At 37.9% G+C, this 20,412-nt stretch overlaps 1 protein-coding gene across 1 annotated transcript in view; it reads left to right on the forward strand.

Moving 5' to 3' along the window:
* The window catches only part of tpcn2 (two pore segment channel 2), a 45,888-nt gene that overhangs the window by 22,931 nt on the left and 2,545 nt on the right, over positions 1 to 20,412 (forward strand). The window contains exons 8-22 of the mRNA XM_041783616.1: positions 3,603 to 3,702; positions 3,781 to 3,846; positions 3,957 to 4,021; positions 8,362 to 8,453; positions 8,552 to 8,633; positions 10,865 to 10,954; positions 11,060 to 11,179; positions 11,264 to 11,323; positions 11,685 to 11,813; positions 14,538 to 14,587; positions 14,858 to 14,957; positions 16,997 to 17,068; positions 18,483 to 18,556; positions 18,778 to 18,883; positions 19,327 to 19,409. Coding sequence (XP_041639550.1) covers positions 3,603 to 3,702; positions 3,781 to 3,846; positions 3,957 to 4,021; positions 8,362 to 8,453; positions 8,552 to 8,633; positions 10,865 to 10,954; positions 11,060 to 11,179; positions 11,264 to 11,323; positions 11,685 to 11,813; positions 14,538 to 14,587; positions 14,858 to 14,957; positions 16,997 to 17,068; positions 18,483 to 18,556; positions 18,778 to 18,883; positions 19,327 to 19,409 — 1,289 coding nt within the window. The remainder of the gene's footprint in view (positions 1 to 3,602; positions 3,703 to 3,780; positions 3,847 to 3,956; positions 4,022 to 8,361; positions 8,454 to 8,551; positions 8,634 to 10,864; positions 10,955 to 11,059; positions 11,180 to 11,263; positions 11,324 to 11,684; positions 11,814 to 14,537; positions 14,588 to 14,857; positions 14,958 to 16,996; positions 17,069 to 18,482; positions 18,557 to 18,777; positions 18,884 to 19,326; positions 19,410 to 20,412) is intronic.

Genomic DNA, 20,412 nt, shown 5'->3' on the forward strand with positions numbered 1-20,412 from the left:
ATATGAGGCAGCCAAAATGTGCTTTACGTGCAAAATATTTCAACACCAGACAGTTTCTGTAAACAGGAAGAGAAACAACTCAGAGCACGCAATGGAGAGGGATATCACAAAAGTAAAAGGAAAAAAGAACAAAGACTGTGACGTCCAACTACACTGGAAACTGTCTGACTGGTACTGAGATACTACAGTAAAAATACCCCAAAAGATTCAAAATTCTGATATGAAACAAAGCTAATTTAATCAAGTTATCATACACCTAACCTATATTAACCCTTTAGTGAGACCTCTGTCTAATCAAAATAATCTGATAAATGGGCAAAATGCCCTCAAGTGGATTACCAATTGCCAGGAATGCCTAATGCATCAAATGTGATACCCGATAAGCAAAGTAAAATTAAATGGCTTTTTTTTTTTTTTGGGGGGGGGGGGATTTCAGTAGTAGGTTTAATGAACATCTCAGTTCCTAAAGTGAGAGTTTTCTGGAATCAGTTTCTAAAGGGTTAAGTGTTTGAGCTCTGTTTTTGTAGGGAACTAAATGTTTTCTGAAACTGGAACTGAAAGATTCTGTCCAAATTTAAGAGACTAATTCCTAAATTATTTGATAAACATTTGCACTGATCAGTTTTAAAGAAATCTATGTCTGAAATAAAGTCCCATCAGATGAGCATCTACTCTGTTTTATATTTTTAATCCTGTTTATTTATTTACAAATTATAAAACAAAGAGAAATGATAAGACACAGCGGTATCTCTCATAAGATTAGCTAAGAAAGAAACATTCCCATAGACGAATATATCTATGTAACCTAAAGCATTTCAGATCTGAGATCTGTTGTGTTTTTCTCACATAATTAACTCTTTATTTGCCTGTTAAATTGTTATAATGTAGATGCTGGTTTAGAGAAACTTTGTTCCAGAGAGACATTCCTCCGTATTTTAATGTGTTTTGATTAGGGGAAGTCCAAAAAAAGGAACAGTGAAAGTTACGTCTTGTATAATATGAATGAATCTCTGCAGATGACTTAATAAAATCTGAAAAGAGCTGGACAGATCTTAACTGATTTTTGTTCACATTAGAAATTGACAAGAGTTCGTATTTTCTGGAAAGAGGAGCAAATGAGTCGCATCTTTTGGCAAAAATCTGTCTTAAAGATTTATTCTTGATCAACAAAATCTTCTCTAAATAAGTGAGACAGGTGGCTGCTCACACAGCTAACAGTACATGAGATAAGGATACATTAAACTATAATAAAAAGTTAAAATACAGTAATTGTCAGTGAACACAGTCTGCTCAGAATACCAACTGACTTCTTAGTGTCTTGCACACAGAAACAATCTGATATTTCCATGATAACTTTAAACCACAATGACTTCTAGGGATTTGGTGCAATGGACTCAAGTTATTTCAGTATTGTCTTTACATATTCAAGCCATTTTAGTCTATTCTTTGTTTTTGTTACAAAATATTATAATAGTAGATTTATTTATATTAAAAAGAGTTTGTTCATCATTTAGAAATGAATAAATGATGGGTCCTTATTTGCTTCTCAAATAAGTGTGCTAGAATTTTCATGAGAAGCCACCAAGGTTGTTATAGTTAACTAAAACTAACTAAATATCTAAAACTAAAATTCAAAAGTCATTTTAGTTAACTGAAACTAAATAAACACTAAGCTTTATGTAAAAAATGAAAACTAACTAAAACTGTATAGTGCATCTACAAAACTAACTAAAATAAAATAAAAATGAAGACAGAATATCCTTAGTTTTAGTCTTTGACACAACCATACTTACTGGCCCCTGCACTAGTCTGGGGAGTGCAAAATTGCCTGATCTGATTGGTTAAGACTTCACATAGTGGTAGTTTTATGTCTGGAGTTGTATTCAGACATCATCATTAAGTAAATAAAATGATACGTGAAGAGTAGCCTGATTAATATGTTTTTTAAAAATGTATGATGCTCACTCCGCCCCGACATCTATCTGTAAAAAACTAAAACTAACACTAAAACTAATAAAAACAAAACTAAAACAAAGCATTTTTGCAAATAAAAACTAAACTCATAAACCAGCACTCAAAACTAATAAAAACTAAACTGAAATCGAACACAGAAAGTGGAAACGAAATAAAAATGAAAACTAATGAAAAATCCAAAACTATTATAGCCTTGGAAGCCACAAGACATGTCATTAGCAAACAGCAAGAGTGAAGCATTATTATCACAGACCCTGGGCAGGTCAGTTATGTATTCTAGAAATAAGAGAGGCCTGAGGATTGAGCCCTGGAGCACCCATACAGTAGCTTAGCTCTATTCTTCACTTACAGAAGCACTATTCTCTATCCTTTAACTAATCCACCATCAAAACTAAACAGAGACAATGGAAGACAGGTTTCTGTCAGGATAGAAAAACAAGACAAAACAGATAAAGGGCAGTAGTTGGTGAAATTACTGCCGTCACCTGATTGGAACAGTGGCGTGGCTTTAGCTGACTTTAACAATGATTCCTCTAATAAGTAACATCTGTCCATCCTATGCACAGGAAGTGGTGTTGTTAAATGATGAGGGATGTGTATAGCCATCAGTGCTTCATGATTCGTAGAGAATCACGTCTTTACCCGTCTTTGTTTGTATAGCACCAATTTTTAACAAATGTTATCTCTACTTTATTATATTATTATATTATTATCCAACATTAATCCACCATGAATACATCCCTGAGCTAAACCTTGCAAAGCAGATGGATTCACCCGTTTCCGTGTTTATCGCTGGCGAATCCATCTTGCAAAGCTCCCATCTGAAACATTTGGTCGTGACGCAAACAAGCAGCAACAAGAGGCCACTGCAGTAATGGCGGACGACATTAGTGTGGATGTTGCTAAAGCGGCAGTTGCAGTGAGTTGTGTTCTTTTCAAAAACAACAACAGTCATGTACTGAAATGTCTACAATCACCGTGGTTCGTGTTATGCAGTTCTCTATGGAGGTTACTCCTTGGTTGCAGCTACGTCACGTGTTTTGTTGCTCTGATTGGCTCGTAAAGATGTGACAGACAGGGTGTTCATCCAATCACACTCCGAGTTTTTTGCCCTTTACCAAACGCTGTCTATGAATGGTTTACCTGGTGGATGTATGAAAAAAAATCCATGTGGCATGTCAGGTTATCACTGAGCAACAAGTAACAAAGCTGCAGTAAAATGTAAAAGTCCAACTATTTATCAGGAGGAAACTCTAAAAAGAACCAGACTCCTGTTGAACAGTGAGCCGCTGACTGTATATTCAACTGTTGCTTACTGGCGTTTTGAATGTTGCTTAACTGGAAAGTCAGGGTTAGATCTCACATTTTTAAATAACATTTGCAAGACATTGAACCTCACAACGTCTCCACTGTGTTAGCCATTTGTGATGAAAGGAATACTATAATACTGATGGAATTTAAAATAGCATTCAGAGTGGTTAGAAGACCAGGGAAGTGCTGCATGAATTCATGAAGTCTCTTTACTGACTGGAGCCACATTTCTGGCGTGTTTTCTTTTAATTTCTGTGTTTTTATTTCTTAGAGTGTTATGAACAGAAGTAATCCTCTGTTTGCGTTTTTCTGTTTAGGATCCGAAGAAGAATGGAGAATGGGAGTTACATTTCAGAGACCTGCCTACGTCCCTCACATCCCTGCTGGTGCTGCTCACCACAGCCAACAACCCTGATGGTATGCAATCCTTGAAAACAAACACATGATGTGGAGGATTGATGATTTCTGATTTCTGTTTCTTCTGTCCTGTCGCAGTGATGATTCCTGCCTACTCCCTCAACAGACTCTACTCCGTCTTCTTTGTCACCTTCAGCGTCATTGGTGAGCTTGGATGATTTCATGTTGTGTGTGGTAGTGCTAGCAGACTGTCATTTTACTATTAATAGAATGAGACTGTGTTTTAGTGAATACGCTTGTTTTCTTTCCTGAAGGAACCTACTGTCTGATGAACTTACTGACAGCCATTATCTATAACCAGTTCAGGGGCTATTTACTGGTGAGTCACATAAAAACACTGTGCTGAGAATATTTATTAGTTCTGGGTTTAATCTCACATTACAGATTACAGATCTGCCATCCTTTACAATCATAGTTTTTAACTGGAGGTAGCTGTGGGTCAGTATTAAACACTGTTTATTGGCACAATTATGAGAGCATATAAACAAATTACAGTATTGTTGAAGAGTTTGTTTGTTTCAGTAAGTTTTAAAATATTTTTTTCTAGACTGATTAAACACGAAGTGAAAACTTCCTTCAACTGGAAGATAAAGGGTTTGATACCCGGCTCCTGCAGGAACATATCCTTGAGTCTGTGGGCAAAAACTTAACCTTAAATCGCTCCCGCTGCTGTGTTAGTGGGGTGTGAATATCTGTGCATGTGTCTGAATTGAAAGGTTTATACTGATGGTCATTCTACACAGCAACCTTCACCATCAGTGTAGAAGTGGAAAAAATACATGACAGGTAAAAGTATAATTACTCTAGTTAAAATTTACTTTGTAAAAGTTAAATTACTGGGCTATAAATCTACTCAAATAAAAGTAAAACATATCTTATCTAAAGTTAACTATAAGTACTGAGTAGCTACTGACAAGCTGAACAGTAAAATATGAGCTTACCTTATCGGCAAGAACAATAAGAGAATCGATCTTAAACCAGTTTGTTCTGGTAAAGTCACACCTCTATAATAAGTTGGGTCTCATCTATTAACTAGAAAAGCACTTCAGAGAAACAAACAAACAAACAAACCCACTCGATCACATAACTTCCTTGCTGCGGGTAATGACAAAGAAGAGAGTCAACCTCACAGAAGGGCAATGCATACTGATGAAGAATACGCTCTGTGTGTCCTTTAGGAACACCTAAAGTCAAACTCCAACTTAGTGGATAACTTCACTCATGGTACAAATGTGTCTCACATGAAAAAAAACGACAATCCACCAGAAACATTTTTCTCTCTAGAGCTGAACTAACACTGGAGGGTCATTCTTGTCAAATAACTCCGACCCTGAAGACCATTTAACTCAGAATGGAGGTAAAAATTACACTTTGGGAGTTAAAACCCTGATCCTGAGATATCAACACTCCAGTTTTGGTTTGCACAACGTTTTTTTATTTTTTGGTATGTGAATTGGGATCATTCTCTCACTACATACTACTGTGACATCAGCAGGGGTGGAAAAAAGTATAAGAGTTTAGTACTCCAGTAAACTTGGCTTTGAGTTGTAAGACGACTAAGATAAGCACTAGACAAGCTCAAAACTGTTCACCATTTAGCATCAGAGTATGGCTGATTATGGCTAATGAAAATTATGAATCCGATATCCCGAAATATTAGACTATAACATAAAACCATTTAAAGATTTAGAGATAATAGTCATAATTCTATGAGATTAAATCCATACATTTCTAAGAATAAAGTCATTAACATACAAGATTAAAGATGGGATTTCACAAGAACAAATTTAGAAGTATAAAGTTTACATTTCTAAAACTCAAATTGTGATTTTACAATAATAAATTTGTTAATCTTAAAGAATAGAGCCTTACATTTCTGAAACTAAAGTCGAGCAAACAATAATGAAATAGAGATAGACTTTTTGTAAAATTTGGGTCATTGCCAGTTCTATGGTCCAAGATGAAAATTTAGCTGATTGTTGAAACTGATTTCTGATTTATTATTGTTCCTTTCACAGTGACACTCCCACAGTGCCAACATTATCTCCTGTTTGATCATTAAAACAGATTAGAGTTTGTCCAACAGGTGACTTAGAATTAGTTTCATGAGCTGAAATATTTAAGTGTGACAATTATGCAGAAAAAAAGAAATCAGGAAGGAGGCAAATACCTTTTTACATAGCTGTTAAACTATATAGACTTTGAATATTTCACTTTATGTGAAATGAATCGAGGATATTTAAAAGTTTTTAATCTAGAGAATTTATCCTCAATTTAAGGAAAATAAACTTTCCCACCGTTTTATTTTTTAGATGCACCTTTAAATCAAATGTCCATGTGATACCAGAGGGTTTCTAATTTTTCCTGAACTGATGGTGACTGATGGAACTTATTATACGTTCCCAGCTGGAAAAGCGGGTGTGTCAACAGGAAAGAGCGAGCTTTGGCAGAGGAAGAAAGTCTGCAGGAATCATGTGACAGTAATTTCAGATGCATAGTCTACGCCAAGATATCTAGACATGGGTGTTCACTCAGAATTACTCAGTTTCAGCAGATTAAGTGTAGATATGACTGAAGTGATTAGAGTAAAAATGAGAAAAACATTTCAGTCTGAAAATCATATTTTAGACTTACATACTCCCATATTTGTCTCTGCATTTCAGAATGACTGACAGCATGTCCGATAACCCTGATAGAATTCAATATAAAAGTACTCAGCCAGCATGAGCTCAATGAATTTGTGTTTGTTTTTCTGTTGGCACTGGTCCTGCCGGAGCCAAACACATTAATGTTTCTGAAAAGTGAACAGAAACAGATCGTGGACACTGAAACTGAAACTGAAGACCACAGCATGTATTTCACCCTCATGATCGTCTACAGTAAGTAGTTGAGCTTAGAATCAATTTTGGAAAATGGAGACGTAAAACCTCGAGGCAGAGCAAAATGGTCCATGGACTCAGTCTTGAGTTTTACTCTCAAGACAAAACATTTCAAAGGGGTTTGTGAGGTACAAGTCCTAAAACCAGGAGACAAATGTGTCACTAACACAACACTGAGCACAAGGCTTAGAAAAATCGGTGAGCACTTTGGTGAGAGACTGTTTAAGGAGAGAAAAGGAGTGGGCTTAGAGAGTGAGAGGGACAGAGAAGCTCAGTCTCATTTCTAAGTTTTACCACCTACCCTTTGGTTTGGAGTTTTCTCTTACCCCTAAAAACAAGGTTCAAAAGGAAGTGGTGAAATCTGCCTCCACAAAGTATGCCAGCCCTGCAGGTTTCTGTTATTAGCGGGTTAAAGCCTTTATGTAAACAAAGGCAGACATTCTTACTTGTTCTTATACCTCTCCAGAATAAAATAACCGTGATACATTAAAACAAAATTAAATGAAGACATTAGGCTGGATGATTAGCTAGAATGGTTTTCATCTCATCTACAGAGAGAAAAAACTGACACTGGCACGTTTGTCTGACTGTGGATTTTTAAGTAGAGCTGATTAAGTCTCAGCTGGAAGTTTAGGGGTTCGATCCCTCAGCTCATTCGTTAATACAAATGCTGTGATGAGAAACTTATCTCAAGAGACGAGATTTTTACACTATTTTTTTTAACTTTGACAACAGAATAAATTACTGAAATATTTACTTTTATTCAAGTGAAGATAAGATGCAAAGATTGCAGGCCCTTTCGAAAAGTTTTAGCCATTTATCCTTGCCATAAGGATAAATGCCTCATCACACCAGTGAGAACCACTGCTCCGGACAATGTCCAAAGATCAGGGCACCCTCCTTCTCCATGTGAATGCACAAAAAGCAGGGACAGTGTTAGAGGCGAGGGTGGGGTTGAAGTGGCACACCATGGACAGGGGAACACAGGACTAAGGCTAGATTCACATTGCAGTTTAAAGTGGACTGAATCTGATTTTTTGCTGACGTGACTCATATCAGATTTTTTCTGACAGTGTGAACAGCGCAAGTCACATTGAATCTGACTTTTTAAAATTCGATTCATGCCACTTTGGCTACGTTCACACTGCAGGCCTTAATGCTCAATTCTGATCTTTTCTCAGAACTGTTTTTTTTGTTTGCATTTTTACACTGCAGTCGACGTCCAAAATATCAGATGTGTATTTGATTCAGAACCACATACAAAAGTGGCCTGAATCTATTTGGAAAAAGGCAGATTCAATGTGACTTGTGCTGTTCACACTGTCAGAAAAAAATTAGATTTGAGTCATATATGTGCAAAAAAAAATCACATTCAGGTCACTTTTACATGCAGTGTGAACGTAGCCTAACAGTCTAGATCAGGTGGATCAACATCAGGTCTGAGATGAGGACTTTTAATGCCTTGGAGACAGCAACAGCCAAGGCTAGGTGCATTATGTTTTTGGGTTATCAGTCTGTCCATCCGGTCCTTACTGTTCAGACATCCAAACCACCTGGACCACTACTGCGATCACGATATCTCCCTCTCAGTTCAAGAACCCATTTCAAGACTATCCACTCTGATCACATTGTGAATTACAATGACTTGACTCTACTCTGACTCAAACATATAAGGTGTTTATATTGGTCAGAAGTCTAAGATGAAACTATAAAAGTCAAGTCATTACCATTCATTTAGTGTCTGCATTCATGGACTGTTTCTGGTCATGTTCTGGTGCAGATGTCGGTCCAGACGTCCATCATCAGGAGACGACTGGGGATCCGAGCTGCTTTCCAAGTCCTCAGCTGCTGTGGAGCTCAGCAGGCTGCTATGTAAGAGATCCTTATCACATGTTACCATGAAATGCATTTATTTTAAAACATCTGAAAAGGAAAGCTGGAGCCTGTTGATGTGTTGTTTTGTCGGTCAGGGAGCGTGTGCGGGTCGATGCGATACTGGAGGTGATGTCAAGAGTCCAGATGAAAAGCTACTACAGAGCAGCCATCACTACAGTAAGAGCCAGAATAAACACCACACACACACACTCCAGCTAAGCACACCTGAGCTATACCTGAGTGAGCCTCAGCAACAAAATCAGTTTGATTACAGTGATGTTTACTATAGGATCCTGACAGCATGTTGTTCATGATGAGGTTTGTGGGGAGAAGAAGAACAGAGGGAGATGACAAGGAGTCAGGAGTGGCCGGAAGACTTGTCGATTTTTCTTTACTTTCCTCATTTAATAAGGTTTGTTAGCTGGCTGCAGTGTTTCTAATGTTATGCTCTTAATTTTGTAAACACATAGGCAAAACTATTCATTTCACAGCCACCAAAGGCTCATCCATACAAAGCTCCTCGCTCCCGTGAGGTGACAGTCAGAATTATAGTGCCAGATATCTTTATCTATTTATTCATTTTTTAAAGATATATTTTGTATATGCCTTTATTCATTGGGGATGACAGTGGATAGATTTGGAAACAGGGATGAAAGAGAGGGGGAGAGACATGAGGGAAAGGAGCCACAGGTTGGACGTAAACCCAGGCTACCCACCTACAAGATTTCACATTTTTAATGAAAGGAAAACTGAAATTTACAAGAAAAAGAATAAGATATTAAACAATGCAGTGTGGATGGCAAACAATGGTGTACATTTTAAGACTCAGTGTGAAAAAGCAAAATATATTTTTCATTTTACAGTGTTTGGTTAAAGGTGGTCACTTTCTTGAACCTGAATATAGTTGGATTTCTGCAAATTCGGACCAGAGCAGAAGTTATAGTTATTAATCCCCACAGTTGGAGTTGTCAATTATCTGATAATATGAGGTTTTTTATGTAACAGAAGACCTTTTTAGTAACACCAGCCACATTTCAGTGATAAAAAAGACAAACTATATAAAAGTAACCTTAAAATTATAAGAAATTAAGCAACTGAGTGCATGGCTCCATTGACTGCCAAAACCATGCCCACTAAGAAAAGATAAGCCTCTTTTTAAAAATGACAAAGGAGGGCTGGTCTGGCTGCTCTCTGGATCTGTGCAGCTCTTTGTTTAAACCACTAGAGCCAAAAGTAGATTCATGTCATGACAGGCAAGTAGTTTTGTTCTGAAAAGTCTGAGCTTCATTCTGACTTTCAGAGCATGAGATCTGTTCTAACCTCCTAATATTACTGTTTTTAGTGTTTCTCTGTGATGTGGATTTCTGTGTGATTTCACAAAAAATATCAGACTATAAAGATATGATTTATTATGCAGCCTTGGTTGCTACTCAACCAAACAAGCAGAAAAGGCAGAAAAGCGATTTCTATAACTCTCAGTGAGACTTCTGCACCTGTCCCAGGTATTTTGGTCCACTCCTTGTGAGCAAACTGCTCCAGCTGTCTCAGGTTTGAAGGGTTTCATCTCCTGACTTTTTCAGCTCCTCCCATAGATGTTCAATAGGACTTAGATCAGGACTCACAGAATGCCATTTCAGAATAGTCCAGTGTTTGGTTCTTAGCCATTCTTGGCTGTTTTCAGCTCTGTGTTTTGGGTCATTACCTTGTTAGAAGACCTTTGCCAAACTTTCTGACACTGGGCAGCACATATGGCTCCAGTATGCTTTGATGGTCTTGAGATTTCATTGTACCCTGCACAGACTCAAGACCCCCTGTGCCAGATTCAGCAAAGCCCCAGAACATAACCGAGCCTGCTCCATGTTTCACAGTAGCTTCAGTCTTCTTTTCTTTGGATGCTTCATTTTTGTATCTGTGAGCGTAGAGCTGATGTGACTGTCCAAAAAGCTCTAGTTTTGTCTCTTCTGTCCAAAGGACATTCTCACAGAAGCTTTGTGGCTTGTCAACATGCGCTTTTGACAAATTCCAGCCTGGTTTCTCTATGATTAGCTTTCCAGTTTATAATTTCTTTGGAAGTTGTTCTGGGCTTTTTGGTTACCAGTATTCGTCTCTTCAATTTGTCATCAGTTTTCCTCTTGCACCCACATCCAGGGAGGTTGGCTACAGTCCTATTGGACCTTAAACTTTTGAATAATATGGTCAGCTGTAGTCACAGGAACATCAAGCTGCTTGGAGATGCTCTTACAGCCTACAGTTGCTCCTAACAGGAGCAACTGTTACAGGCTGCTAACTCAATTAGCTCATCTGCTCTACATTGGACTATAGGGGTAGAAAAAACAAGATTTCAAACCTTTTATTGCACCTTTGATTTTTCATCTTGACTGTTTTTCTGTATTTCCTGTTGACTGTAGGCGGTGCAGCAGTGTGCAGACGTGGGCTACATGGACAGAGAGCAGTTCAGGAAGATTTTTGATGAGCTGGATAAAGATCGTATAAAGGAGGTAAAACTCCAACTGCTGCAAAGGTTCATTCTAAATAACAAGAATGAGTTCTCTTCATATGAAAGACTATTATTGTGTGGTTTTTGTCTGGTTGAATTCCCCCAGCACCCTCCTTTGCCCCAGTATAACTCCCCAGTTCTGCAGAGGCTTCAGGTGGTCTTTAGTCACTACTATCTCACTATTCTGGGCAACGCCGTGGCGCTGGCCAACGTCATGTGTATATGTGTAAGCTGCACACAAACACACAGTTGTGTATGCTCACATTTAAACTCACACAATCTAACATGACAGCACATTGGTGTGTTTCAGACTGTTTTGGTGCTAAACTCTGAAAAGACCACTGCAGAGAGAGACAACTACATCATGGAGGTGAGGGCAGACATGACGTGCTTCATGGATGTTTTTTTATCTTTAGGTGATGATTCTTAATCCTAACTGTGACCCTTTCTGCTCTGCCTTCTGCACATCAATCAGGTCAAACTCACATCCTTACCAAACTGTGAACTGTGATAAATATCTAGAAGTTTTGTCTTGTTATTTAAATATAGTGGCCACTGATGTTTTTAATGACCATTCAGGTCAAACTTTCCACCTTTCCACCATTAATCATTAATCTTCAAAAAACAAAAGAAAAAACCCCTCCTGATTTCTTTGACTTTGCCTATGAGTCTGTGAAGGGTACATTTCTGAAATAGCATTTTCATTCTGATTTCCATCATCTGTCTGTCAGATCATCAACCTGTGCTTCATCCTCTACTACCTGTTTGAAATGTGTGTGAAGATCTTTGCCTTCGGCTGGAGAGGTTACCTCTCCTACAGGAACAACGTTTTTGACGGATTCCTCACCATCCTGCTCCTGGTAACACTGTCCACCCACGCGTTCTGATGATTTTCATATTTACAGGGTTTCCGGTGGTTCAACATAAGAACTGTGAGGGTCTCTGTAGACCTTAAACCAGTGGTTTTCAACCTTCTTTTGCTCGAGGCACACCTACAATCAAGCCAAAATCTCAAGGCATGCCAAATCCATATCCATGCAAAATGACCTTTTAAAAACATGTCACTGTAACTTTAAGTTTTTGTGTGGATGTAATGGTAATACATGGTTTTGCGAATCCCATGGCACCTTGACTTGCCTCAAGACACACCAGTGGGCCTAGCCACACTATTTGAGAACCCCTGCCTTAAACTACCAGCAGTAAAATTTATCCGTTAGAACAGTGTTACTCAACCCTGCTCAACCAAACAGCTGAATTATTAAAAAATACATTTGCAAGAGCCACAATCTAAGTGGTGAAAAGTGGCAAACATGGGTTAAGGTGGCCATAAAAATAAGTTAAAAGTGACATGCCAGATGGATTTGTTTCACACACCCATCTGGAAAAGCTTCAATAGGAAACGTTTGAGAAAAGGCAGAGGCTTTGAAAAAAAACTCAGAGTGTGATTGGGTGAACGTTCTGTCTGTCACATCTCTACGGGCCAATAAGAGCAACAAAACATGTGGTGTAGCCGCCATCAAGCTGTGCGTGCACAGCTACTGGGGAATAACACGAAGCATGGTGACTATAGACATGTAAGTACTTGACTTTTGTCTTTTTTTTTTTAAAACAACTCACTGCGTTTCTTTGTTCTTCTTTTAACTGAGAAATGAAACTGGAAAAAGAAACTGGTGCTTTAGCAGCATCCACGCTAATCTCTCCTTCCATAACTGCACCAGCTCTTGCTGCTGCTTGTTTACATCACGACTCTGCTGCTCCTGAAAGTACTGCCCCTCGTTGCTGATTGGTCCTGTCACTTTCTAACTGGGCCCAAATGGTTCAGATGGGAGCTTTGCAAGATGGATTCGCCAGTGAGAAACAAGGAAACGGGCGTATCCATCTGCTTTACAAGGTTACACAAAAGTGGGAGAAAAATGGCATAAGAGGGCAGAAAGTGGCAAAAATGGGTGAGAAGTGACAAAAAATGAGTTACATGTGGCAAGAAGCTGCAAAAGAGTGGAAAAAATGAGTGAAAAGTGACTTAAATGGGCAAAAATTAGCAAAAAGTGGCAAAATAGAAATAAATTTAAATTTTAAAAAGGCAGCTTAAATGGGCAAAAAGGGGCACAAAATTGCAAAACGTAGGATAAAAGTGTCAACAACGGGCAAAATCTGGAAGAAGTAGCAAAAATGGGGGAAAAGTGACAAAAAGAAGTGGGAATTGGGCTAAAAAGTAAAAATGGAATAAAAGTGGCAAAAATTTCAAATAAAGGCACTGGAAATACACCGACAAAAAATAAAGGTTGACGGTTAAGTTTGACAATTAAATCCTTATGTATAAATTTGGGAAACGAACTGATTAAAGTGACTTGCATGGATAATTTCTGAGGTCAAAGTTTCCATTTTTGAGGTTTTCTAATAATATTTCTTATTACAACATAAAAGAGCCACATATCACAAAAATGCCACATGTGGCCCAAGAGCCACACATTGAGTATCACTGTGTTAGTACATTGATCTTCATAAATAGTGCTGATCAAGAGTAACTATTTAACCATATACAATGAACAGCTGATTAACGGACAGAAGATCACTGTCTGATGATGATAGATCACATCCACTTCATCCCACTGGTCCTTCAGTCCAGAATCTTCCTCACTACTAGATTCTTCTCCACTTGCTCTGAGAATGTTTACCGTACTTGGTCTTTTCATTCTTAAATCTCTTTCTTTAACCAGTGGTAACCATGTTTAGGGTTAATCTTATGATTAGGCAGTGCAGCAGTGGACAGTAAACATCATCATGGTAGCGTCCTTTTTTTATTTACAGGTGTGAAACTAAAAACACAGTTTAGGCCAGATTTGACCCTCTCACCATCAGGGTTGGGGTCCCTGATTCAAGCCTTGTCACAAACAATTACATGCCTAAATAATCCTTAAATGTAAGGTGTCAGTTTTGCTGTTTCCTAGGGACGTAATGAGACGTAAACTTTACAAGATTTCTCATTGAGATCAAAAATGTCTGTCCAGATTAACAGGCTGCATATGCAGAGCAGCAAGTATCATGAAGCTTTCCAGCTGAAGTGAAAAGTTCTTGCTATCACTCCTGGCACTTTAAAAGCCTCTGTGTGGCGGCTAGTTGAAAATGAAGCTCAGCTGATCCTCCGTCCCTGTTTGTATCATTGCTGACAGTGTCTGCAGACAGTTCTGATCTGCTGTGGCGCCAGTATTTTAAACTAAATCTCGAGTTTAAACAAAATGTAGATGTTTTTATATAATTTTATCCTCATAAAAAGAAAAAGGCTTTACTTAGTTGGTGTTTGTGGTGTCGGCCAATTCTATCTTCCTTATAGTTCTGTTTGGCCCCTTTGATTCTTTAGGTTTACTTTTATTTATTGCCTTTTGATTTAACATCGTTACTAAAGCTCTTATTTTTCATTCTACCTCGATGTGTGTGGTATCTTTTCATATTTTTGTGTGTAAGTGTTGTTTGTTTAAGTTAAAAAAAAAGGCTGTAACAAGAAGGAAGAAATGGAAAGAAATAAAATGTCTTTAAAGATTACATGTGTTACTTCATGAATATTAATCTGTGTTTTTCCCTTTCAGGCCCTACAGATCACCATTTATGTCACCTACAAGCTTCCTCATTCTCAGTGGTGGGTTTTCTCTTGTTCATATTAGAGTCAGAGCTGTTTTAATGAGTCTTCAGCAGCACAGACAGACAAAGAAATACATTATAGATTTCAACTGCAGTGAGATTTTTTTTTTTTTGAGATAAAGAATTAAAATGCTGCTGCTAATAAACACGTCTCCTTAGCTTTGTGAAGGAGGATATTCAGAAAGTCAGAAGCAAATCGTCATTTTAAGACGAGCTTTGATGGATGAACCTATAGAAATAACTTGTCTGTGTGTTTGTGTTGTGACAGGGATCCATCCACTCATAGTGTGCTGTCTCTGTGGGAGATGGTTCGTCTGGTGAATTTGCTGATTGTCTTCCGCTTCCTGCGCATCATCCCGGACATAAAGGTAGAAAAAAACAGGAATTAAACAAAACAAAGAATCTTTAGTGTCAGCCAGGTATTTTTAACCCTATTGACAGTGATATCAAACGAGGATTAAACTTAAAAAATGCAACTGTTGTAACTTGAAAACCATGTTTCAAAGGTGGCTTTCTGCCCATTTTCCCAAGATTGAACCATAATCACAGAAAGTTCTCTACAAACAATAAACACAACAGTGCAGAGGTAGAGCGAGTGGAGTTATTCTCCGTGATACAGTTAAAAAATAATAAAACTTGGCAGGACAGACAGAACCAAAACTATTAGTGCAGAATTGCTGTGAATAAAGTAAATGAAATTCAACCAGGTTTATAGATATGTAACTTAAAAAATAATTCTGCGTTTAATTCAAACTTATTAGATTTTAAAATAATGTATTTATACACATGGTTAAACTTCTGTGAAATATTTTTAAAAATGACATCACTGTTTCTCTTATTAAATAAACTCACAGACAGCTCAGTGAGTAGGCAAGATGAGGGTCTTCTACACTTTATGACATCAAACATTCACTTTTTAAAAAAATATTTCCTTTAATTTTTATAACTTTTAGCTCTGTAATCATTACCTACCATAATATGTTTCATATTTTTGTTCAAAATTTAGCAGTTTTTTATCCAAACAGGAAGTATTTAAGCTTTAAGGCATTGCAAATTACAAATAGAAATTATAAAAAGACAATTTATTGAGAAAATCAGAACTGTTAACCTTAACTGGGTTACCTATACTGAGAAAGCATCTAAACATGAACTCCCAAAAAGAGTGATTCACCGGGGATCATTCACATCAGATCAGTGAGTCATTTTGTACATGCACTACTGCATGATTTTACATATATAACAGTGTTAAACTTTTTTTTTTTTTTTTTTTTTAGAATAAGCTCTTTGAAGCTGTCACATAGCTCTAAGTCAAGGCTTATTGGATTCACTTATCTACTGTAAAGAATTCATGAAACACTGGCAATCTGGACTTAAAATTTCTGCTTTCAAATGCAAATTTAGAACATTTTAAACATTAAGGGCACAGATATCCAAATGGTTAGATCGTGTATGCAGGCGGCCCGGGTTAAAGTCCTTCCCTGCATGTGTCCTCCCTTGCCCTAGCCCCTGTTTCTGCCTCTATCCATGGTCCTCCTGTCTAAGTGAGGACATAAGAGCCTACAAATAAATCTAAAAACAAAATAATCAAACCTCTGATTTAAACTTAAATCCCTGTTGAATCCAGCAGGCAATCACAATTACATTTTTAATCATTTAGACAGCACTAGTAATAAAACATATAAATTTGATCCACCTCTCTAGAATATCTAATTCTTCTGAGCAGCAAGTTAATCTGCTGTTTAAGTCTGCTACAGGAGAGGTTTTCATGAACTAACGGCCTGTGAATCACACTCTGACTAAAGAAAAATGTTTTAAAATGCAAAATAAACAAACTCTAATCATGCTATTAAAACTGTAACTAATCCTGATTAACTGTAAAAATTCTCAGATTACAGCTTACATTTAACAGCCCTAGTTTGAATTAATGAAGTGTAAAGAAAATTGTGTTTTTATAATTCTGCAGTAGTTCCACAACTTCTAGGATCGCTTTCAGTGTTGAGGTGTATTTCTTAGTTCATGCTGTGTGTTTTGATCCTTCACTCTTTATTGAACTGCTATAAATATAGCTGAATGTTCACTGTTACCCTAAAGAGAGACAATGGCGTACACAAATTTTACTTTGTTTTGACTCACACAACTTTTTATAAATGATTGAAATCCATGATGTACACATCTTTCTATATCTGTTCGTAAAGATGTACTTAAAACAAACATAAAAAAACAAATCTCATATTAATGGATGTTATCCGAAATGTTAAAATGTCATTTAGAGGACAAACTAGCACATTTAAATAAACCGTGTTTGCAACCCAGATTTCAGATCCTTTGTTCTTTGACAGCAGCATGATGCAGCCTTCATCTTCATCACAGAAACCTTTTACATCATAACTCTTATCTTGTTTTGCAGCTCATGGCGTTGGTTGCTAGCACGCTGTTGGATCTTGTGAAAAACCTCCGGGCCTTTGCAGGGATACTGGTGGTGAGTGATGCCAGCTCATCCACTCGTACTTCACTGATGGTTTTGCTTTTATAAAGGCTTTTTAGCTGTCCTGTATCAGTATGGACTGAGATTACTGAGCCCTCATGTACTTTTAGTTTTTACCTTAATTTGTGACTGTAAAGCAAAGAGAGCAGAAAAAAAGCATGTGGGATCTAGCTGACAGCCAGGTCTGATGTTACCAGCCTCTGTGTAGGGGTGGACAAAGTGAGGTAGGCTACAAGATCTCTAAAAGAAACACATCGTGCCACGATCCAAAAAAAATGGCATCCATGGGAGAGTTCCAAGGCCAAAACCACTGCTGACAATAAAGAACACAAAGGCTCATCTCACATTTGCAAAAAAAACATCTTGATGATCCCCAAGACTTTCGTAGAAATATTCTGTGGACTGCCGAGACAAAAGTTGAACTTTTTGGAGATGTGCCCGTTACATCTGGCATAAAAATAGCACCGCATTTTATAAAAGGAACATCATGCCAATTGCTAAAACAAACAAAATCAAGGTTTCTGAGTGGCCAAGTCAAAGTCCAGACTTAAATCCAATTGAGATGCTGTGGTGTGACCTTAAACAGGCAGTTAATGCTGGAAAACCCTCCAATATGCTGAGTTAAAACAATTCTGTGAAGAAGAGTGGGCCAAATTCCTCCATAGCGATGTGAAAGACTCGTCACCAGTTATCGCAAATGCATGATACCAGTTATTGCTGCCAAGGGTGGCGCAACCAGTTATTAGGTTCAGGGGGCAATTACATTTTCACAGGGCCAGATAGGTTTGGATTATTTCCCCTTAATAAATGAAATCATCATTTAGAAACTGCATTTTGTATTTACTTGGGTTGTCTTTGGGAGAGTTAAAAATTGGTTGATGATCCAAAACATTGAAGTGTGATAAATATGCAGAAAAATCAGGAATCAGAAAGGGGGCAAATACTTTTTCACATCACTGTATATCAATTTGGGCATTCCTGACAGCCCTCTCAGTTTTCCCTGCAGTCTCATACCCTTAAGAGAAGTAAAGAGGCATTTCTCTGTGTTAAGTAGGCAAAAAGGGGGCGAGCATCCAGGTTACAAACACATAGCATTCTTCAATTTAAGAACACAGATGCAAAGAATTCAGCAGTTTCAGCCTGTCTTCATGAATCTTTTAAAGAATGAATCAAAGAGATATCTTTGGAGGATATTGATGAATATGTTCCATTGTATGCTTGAATATTTTTATGTCATTGCTGTGTATTTATTTCAAAAGCTCAAATTGGAAAAAGAACAAACTGAGATTTTTGAACAGCGCTTATTTAAGAGTTAACATTAAAGCAGGAATGTGTGCAGTATTCAACATGTTAAGTTACTGACCCTTACACATTGAGAGGTTAATACTTACCTGGTGCTTTCCTGCAGGTGGTGTACTACGTGTTTGCTGTGTTTGGGATCTGGCTGTTTGAAGGAGCCATTAAACCTCCTCCTCAGACGGGGTGAGACATTTTCTTTTGTCAGCTTTTATAGCCTGAAATGAGAGAGGCTTGTAAGAAGCGCTCTGAAACAGAAGCCTGCTGTGGACTGATGTGGTTATTTTAGACCCTAATGTCACTTAGAGTAATGCAGACAGCCTTCATTATTACTGTAACATTATAATCAGTCAGTTACGATTTCTCCTCAGTAGTGTATCTGCTCATATTTGTGTATGTTTGTCTAGTGTGCTCTCCAACACCACCATGGAGAACATCACGTCTAACTTCAGCATGGCGTGTGGAACCTATGAACAGCTGGAGTACTGGCCCAACAACTTCGATGACTTTGGGGTGAGTAATAAAACGGTCACTTCTGTAACAGTATCTTTGGATTCTCTACATTTGTCTTCAAGTAATCAATTCTTCATACAACATCCCTGGGTAGGCATAGCCATGTGTGTGCCTCCATGCTGTGGCAGGGTTAATGGTTGGAGAGGAAAGGGTTCTTCATACTTAGACAAAAAAAAGAAAAAAAAAACATGCCTGAATAAACTCTGAGCCTCACAGCGAAACATGGAAAGCTGAAGAAATCACTGTTCAGTGTGAACACTGAGTTTGACTTTACTCTCTCTTTAAGACAGTCATCATGTCTTCATAGATATTTCCAGGATGTTGAACATCTGCTGTTTCAATGTTTGAAATTTGCGCATTACACCTTTAGTTGGTTGGGTTAAGCCTGACATTTTTTGGAATAATTACTGAGGAATGAAATGAAGCTTTTGTTTTTCCTTCAGGCATCCATCCTTTTGCTGTATGATGTCATGGTGGTCAATAACTGGCAGGCCTTCATGGACGCCTACAGCAGATACACCACAGAGTAAGAACCGCCTCTTTAACACTGGACAGCAGCTGGTAATGAATTTAAGCGGGTGGTCTACATTCACAATGAAAATATTTATAACTCACTGAAATGTGAATCAGTGTCCAAGCTGCTTGTTTTGTCATAAACACAAGGTATGACTGATGTATTGAATAAGAATAATATATAAAGCTAGGCTATTCAATCTGAGGCCCTGGGGCTGGGTTACACCCCTGAGGTCATTTTTAGCAGCCCTTTGAGTTGACTAGTAATGCATCAAAAATGGCCCGTGCCATTTTTAAAATGAAATAATGTATGTTTATTATATATTTATACGATTATTTGTCATATTAAGTCCCCATTTTATTTGTCCCACCTCACGGCTCTGCAGGTTATTCCTACTTATACAAACACTATACAAACAATCCTCCCGACACATGCGCTGCTCTCCACTCTGGTGTCTCAACACAGATTTTGTCACCTCTTGCCATTTTCTTGCTGGCACATAAAGCACTAATTGTACACTGTGCAATTTTCAGCAGATTCAGACATAAATGAATTTTGAGTCGCATGAATGACTTAGAAGTCATGCCAACTTTTGGCATGATCGTGCGTCGTTTCTCGTGTAGTGTACAGGGAGACACACCGGTCCCACCGCGGTCTGATTAGCTGCTCCTGAATGGTCAGATGGATTTCTTCTGTGTTTGATATTTTGTTTGTATGACTGCACACACTCCCAAAGCTGAATCTCCAACTCTGGGGGATGTTTTCTTTGTCAACTGTTGGACAGTGTCTTAAATCACCATGAAAACAGCAGGAATGACCATGTGATGGGCCTTCCCAAACTATAATAAAGAAAATAAATGAGCAGGGAATAGGCCTACCTGCAGACCTCCTGCTTACTATTATTTATTATTTAGCTGCTAGTTGTGTTTGCTGGTGATGCTAATTGTGTAAGAGAGCTAGTGAGAGTGGATTTTTTGCCGTTTGTAGCGATTTGTTGCATGAAAATGAGACAGTA

Source organism: Cheilinus undulatus, linkage group 1 (genome assembly GCF_018320785.1).
Source record: "Cheilinus undulatus linkage group 1, ASM1832078v1, whole genome shotgun sequence".
In the NCBI taxonomy this organism is placed as follows: domain Eukaryota; kingdom Metazoa; phylum Chordata; class Actinopteri; order Labriformes; family Labridae; genus Cheilinus; species Cheilinus undulatus.